At 41.1% G+C, this 6,000-nt stretch overlaps 1 protein-coding gene across 1 annotated transcript; it reads left to right on the forward strand.

Moving 5' to 3' along the window:
* Nucleotides 1-18: 18 nt before the first annotated feature.
* Nucleotides 19-5,995, forward strand: GJA10 (gap junction protein alpha 10; the record flags this gene model as incomplete). The annotated part of the gene is made up of 3 exons (XM_017742812.1): nt 19-2,456; nt 5,233-5,768; nt 5,868-5,995. Coding segments are annotated over exons 1-3 (906 nt in total), but the record flags the coding sequence as incomplete, so codon positions are not given.
* Nucleotides 5,996-6,000: the final 5 nt, after the last annotated feature.

Below are 6,000 nucleotides of genomic sequence, written 5' to 3' on the forward strand. Positions count from 1 at the left end.
AACAGGTCACGAGTTCTTCACACTTTTGTAGGTTTGGTTCATTTGCATATCAGGGTTAATTCTCCAATTAAAGCTTCAGTTAATGATGTAATTTTCCCAAGCTTGCCCCCGCTTTAGAGAGGCTTCTGGTTTATACTTTTTCGGCCTAGGATGGTCTGAGTGTCCTTGGAGAGCAGCCCAGAGAGGCTTTGTTATGTCTACCTAGCAGGAGAGAGCAGAAGTTAACAGGTTACAAGAAACTTCAGAGTTACACACCAGGCAGTACAGGATTTGAAAAACATGAACGTTAAAACCTGAGGCTTCACGTTAAAACTCTTCTTCCTAGCAGGGAGGTCACTCCAGGTCCAGGTAGGTCAGGCATGAAGATGTGCTGGTTCCCACTGTGCTGCTTCTCACAGTTGCCTATTCCAGTCACCACTGGAATTTCAGTCTCTGATTTGCAGGATATCTTCCCTCCCAACACATCCACGCACAGCCTGCTGCCATTCACATGTAAGCTGATTCTGTCTACAGCAGATGCTTATAGGAAGGGAGTGTCCTGAGGCACCACAGATTCTTGTTTCTCTCCAAATGCAAACACCACCATCCCTGTGCCCCCACCCCTGCTTCCCTTTCATGCACAATTAATTATGTGGTCCATTAATAATAAGCTTGTATGAGCAGTCTTTTAGCAACATTAATTATTCTGCTGCTAAAGCAGAAATGCAACAAATTGTCCCTGAACAGCCTACTGTCACCCTCCCTGTCCCCTGAGAAAACCAAAACCGTAAACCAGGTTGCTCTGAGGTTCTGGACCAAGGGGCAGATGGAATTGGACAGAAATGTGCTGGGCCCAGAATGAGCTGCTTCTGCAGTGAACAACAGAGCTCATTCTCTGACAGGATGGACACGTCATAGGTACTGCAGCTCTTGCTCTTTTCTCAAGTTTTCACAGCCAGCAGATGTGAAGAGGGTGCTCCTGGGAAACACCTGGGCACTGCAGAAGCTGCTGGAGATGTCAGGTCAACAACATCTGATGAGGCAGCACAGAAGACCCAGGCCTGCGTCCAAGGTCTGAGACAGCTGAAGCAGCAAGGAAAAGCCTTAGGGACTTGGTGACAAAATTTGGAAAGAAGAGACATGAAAATAAGATGGCAATGACAGGCACGAGAGTATAAGGATGAGAAAGGCCTGTGGCAGTCTGGGTGGTTCAGATGAATATTAATGCATCTCTTAGGAGTGAAAACTGTAACCCTACTTCCCCTGAAGTGTTTGTAATGTTTGCATAAACCATACATCTGCTGTGTTTGGCTGAGGCTAGAGGAAAGGTGCTGTAGCCACCTCACATGCTGCAGGGCAGGGCTCTGAAGGTATATTCAAACAGGACTTTCAGGGGGACGTACAGCTTGTGCAAGAGAGAAGGATGCAATGGTACATAAATCAGAGATAATTCCAAAGAAGGGGTGGGGCTACTGTCCTTTGAGAACTGGCCACTCCTCTTCTTATTAGTGGGAGTATCTTTAGGAAGAAGAGTCCGAAACAGAAATAATTTCTGTGCCTTATAAAATGGAAGAAAAGGTCTAGAAGTTCCACAACAAGAGAGGAAAAAAAAAGAGTATTTGGAATTTCCATAAAATTTAGGCCTGGGCCTGGGCAGGACTAGGCAGTGGAAGGTCTTAGTATCAGCAACTCAGCTCTGGTAGCTCCGATTTCTCACAAAATCCCATTTTGACAGCTCACTTTCCTTTTTTAAACCTTGTCTCTCACAGATACCAGTCCTGAATGGTCTTGGGGGTGGCTCTTCAAGGGCTACTGTGCTGAAAGCCTGTGTTTCTAACTCAAGACTCGAGTCTCAGTTCCTGTGGCCTCCATTTTCAAAGGCTCAGTCTAACGCATCCTAAATTAACTCACCAGGCAACAGAGTATGAAATCGGACATGACCGATCGATCCTCGAGCATCGATTCAAAGCGAAACTAATGGAATGTAAAGAAAATGTAAGACTCTATTGTACTGTAAAGTACAAAAATGTCTACCTATTTAGCCATTTTATAAAATAAAATTTCATTTGGGAGGTGGGTGGAGGTGTCAAGTTTGAAGAACTGACTAAAACAAGGCATAGGGACATTACAAACTGCTGCCATACAGATTGAGCCTTGGGGGAATGGCTTTGGTAGACACCGCTGACTAAAATAATTGCACGATAATTTTGGCTAGAGGCACCATCCTATCATCTGATGATTTTTAAACCGTGTATGAATAGTTTAGACAGAGCGATCTGGGCATCCAGCTACATAGAACTGAGAAGCCCGTTCAGTGGACCACGTCTATGCTTTGGCTCTTGGGGAAAAGAAAAAAAAGAAAAAAAAAAGAGATGTCCTAGGATTCTCAAAGAGAGGTCTCTGAGAAATAACAACAAGCAGTTCTGCATGCTCCTTCTGCAATGCTCTAAGAGACTAACCAAAGGCTTTCTCCTAAGGTAAGTAGCAGAAAAGTAATTCTTCCTAGGGGCAGTATGGAGCAGGCAGGTGCCTGTCAGACTTGAAGCAATGCAAAATAAATCCATGAGTATTTGCATCTTAACATTTAACTTCTTCTGACAAGAAATTTAAAGTTTAATGCTGCTTTTTCATACCTCAACTGATGCAAATCTGGCATGAATGTAATACAGGAGTCATTTGAATAGTGGCAAATGACCAGATTAATTTTAAAGAAATAATGAAATCAAAAATTAAAGGAACTTCCTCCAGGAGAAATGGTGGATTCCCATCTGTTTCTAAGTGATTACATGCATGAATTTTTATTGTTTGAAATAACCATATAAAAATACTTGAGCCGACACAAAGGTAGTCAGATGGTATAATGAGAAACATCTCAGGCATGTACTTTACTAAAAATGGTATATTTCTAGTCTACAACACTAGTAATATAGAATAGGCTGCACTACTAGAATTTCTAGTCTACTAGTAAACTGGAAATAATGATATCATTGATTTTTGAGATTACTCTCTTACAGTAAACTGAAATTACTCTGTTACACAGAACTCAATTAAGGCCAGGGAAGGGAAAAAAATGGAAGAATTAGAAGCACATTGCTATGACAAGGTTGTGAAATAGTTTGGGCTGATTTCTTAGAGACTCTGGCTTTTATGGCTCTAACTTCTTTATTTTATACAACATTCACTGTGTCAATATTTATGCTGCAGTTTTACCAGTGCAGAGCTGAGGGCAAGTGTCCTGGTATCACAGGGTCACTTAGAGGGTGAGTTATACCATTCCTACAATTACATTACTCTCCTCTGTTGGCTTTTATAATGCAAAGGTGAGGATAGAGTTATTTAAGATAGAAACAACTTAAGAAACAAAACTCTATAGAGCTGGAATGATCTGTTTATATACCTCTCTTGCCCCAAATAGTTATATACACTTTCTGTTCCAGAACAATGGCAGTTCCTACTGCTAGATGAATGCATTTTTTCTTTGGGATTAAAGCATATCTCCTTTTCCCTTTTATTCCTGAATTTACATTGTAGCATCACACTTGGGGTTTTATTGTTTGGTTGGGTTTTTTTGCTGAGTCTATCAATTTCAGTGAGGGATCAGCCATTTGCAAGGCAATGAGTATATCTAAAGCTCCTTTGTTTAACTGTTGCATTGGACTACAATAATTATTGCTGACTTTTTGTTTTCCTCATGTCTCATTGCAATGATATGTGTGGGAGGGAAGGAGTGGGGAAACAAGATATTCTGGGTGCATCACAGCACCTAAGAAATTGCTTCACTCGATATGTTTCCTTAGCCAGTTCCGTGTGTGAAAATTCAAATTTGCAGACTGAAAACAGTCCCAGAAACAAAATAATGAAATCTGTAGGATGCCTGTGCTGAGAATGACTTCACTGCTGGTTACAACTGAAAATCTTTACTTGCAGTGTGGAAAAATGCAGCCTTGAAGCAGAATTGAACTACATGGGATCATGTCATGAACCAAGCCATATTAATAATGGTGATATCACCCAGCTACACTATCATTTAAATACATACAAGATTTTGGGCACATCAACCAGCCACTTTCAAACAAAAAAAGCTTAGAAATTGCACTTTACTAAAGGTTGTAGTTTAGTGGAATTTGGGACTTCTTTAAAGTATTGTAGCACAAAAAAAATTCAAGTGTGAACCCTAAAGTAGATATGATCCCAGTTGCTTTCAATAATTCATTACCGTATTAGTAGAACACATTCCAGGGACTCAGCACCAAACATGCAGTTCATGCATAAATAAGCAGTCAAATATCTTACATTTCAATTCCCCACATTACCCGAAGCTCCAAAATAGTTTCAAAAGAAGCAGCTTGTAAATCAAGCATCTGGTAGCAGAACATAGATCAATTTGCTTGTGAATCAAGCATTTTGTTAATCATTTTTGTTAAAAGGATTTTCATACACTCACTGTTAAAAACCTCCACATTGCTCCATGATGTAATCCCTGATTTCATTATCTCATATGTTAAAATTTATAATTAAGATGAAGTCTTGGTGGTCCAGTAAAACTTGATGCATAAAAATAAAGGTAATAACCCTAGGAGCACTCAGTTTATTGATATTGTCCTAGAACTGAGACTGCAAATGTAAAGTTATGTGTAAATCAGCTACGTATTTGTAGTTTTAGGAAGCCAAGAGAGAAACTTGTGAATTGTTACCCGGGTAGGTGGGAAAATATTGGATGGATGACACTAATATTGCTACTACCTTGGGGTAAAAATGAAACTTTTTTTTAGTCAGTTATAGGACACTTCTCAAAGCTTTATCCAACAAATTAAAGCCAAGAACATTATCTATTATGGCAAAACTATGGCAAATTCATAGTCAATGTGGAATGGAGTGGGTGTAGAATTAACCTGTAGTTGGCAAAGGATTTGCAAAGTGGGAAAAAAGTCTTCATTTCTAGTGGGAAGAAAATAATATAAAATTATGGGCAGTTATGAAGTACTGTGTATTACAGCTGAAATTAATCTCTCTTAATCTTAAAATAATCTCACATTTGCATCTTTGACCAGTAATCATGAAGTTTGCATTCATTTAAAGACCCAGTAAGTAGAAAATAATGATGAACTTCTAAGAGCTCTCCAGCTACCAGAATGTATCTGAAAGACATTTATTAAAATAAAAAAAAAAAACAAACGCAAACAAACGAAACTTAAAATGTCCATAAAAAAAAAAAAATCATTGCATGAAAATAATTTTTTTTTTTGTTTCCAGAAATGAACTTCTGACCATGGGGGACTGGAACTTGTTGGGCAGCATCCTTGAAGAAGTGCACATCCACTCCACCATAGTTGGCAAAATCTGGCTCACGATCCTGTTCATATTCCGGATGCTGGTGCTGGGAGTGGCTGCTGAAGATGTCTGGGATGATGAGCAGTCCGAGTTCATCTGCAACACAGAGCAACCTGGCTGCAACAATATCTGTTATGACAAAGCCTTCCCCATCTCTTTGATCAGATACTGGGTACTGCAGATCATATTTGTCTCCTCCCCATCCCTAGTGTACATGGGCCACGCGCTCTACAGGTTAAGGGCGCTCGAGAAAGAGCGACAGAACAGAAAAGCCGACCTGCGGGCTCAGCTCGAGGACCTGGAGCCCATGCTCGAGGAACACAGGAGAGTTGAGAGAGAACTGCGTAAGCTGGAGGAACAGAAGAAAGTGAATAAGGCACCCCTGAGAGGGTCTCTGCTGCGCACCTACGTCCTACATATCCTGACCCGGTCGGTGGTCGAAGTGGGCTTTATGATAGGTCAGTATCTTTTGTACGGGCTTCACATGTCTCCCCTTTACAAATGCACTCGGCCCCCTTGCCCTAACACGGTGGATTGTTTTGTGTCCCGACCCACAGAGAAGACCATCTTTATGGTTTTCATGAACAGCATAGCCGCCGTCTCCCTCTTCCTCAACATCCTCGAAATCGCCCACCTGGGCATCAAGAAGATCCAGAAGAGCCTCTGCGGGCAGCCGCAGTGGCCGGGGGG

Source organism: Corvus brachyrhynchos, unplaced genomic scaffold (genome assembly GCF_000691975.1).
Source record: "Corvus brachyrhynchos isolate BGI_N302 unplaced genomic scaffold, ASM69197v1 scaffold87, whole genome shotgun sequence".
Classification (NCBI taxonomy): domain Eukaryota; kingdom Metazoa; phylum Chordata; class Aves; order Passeriformes; family Corvidae; genus Corvus; species Corvus brachyrhynchos.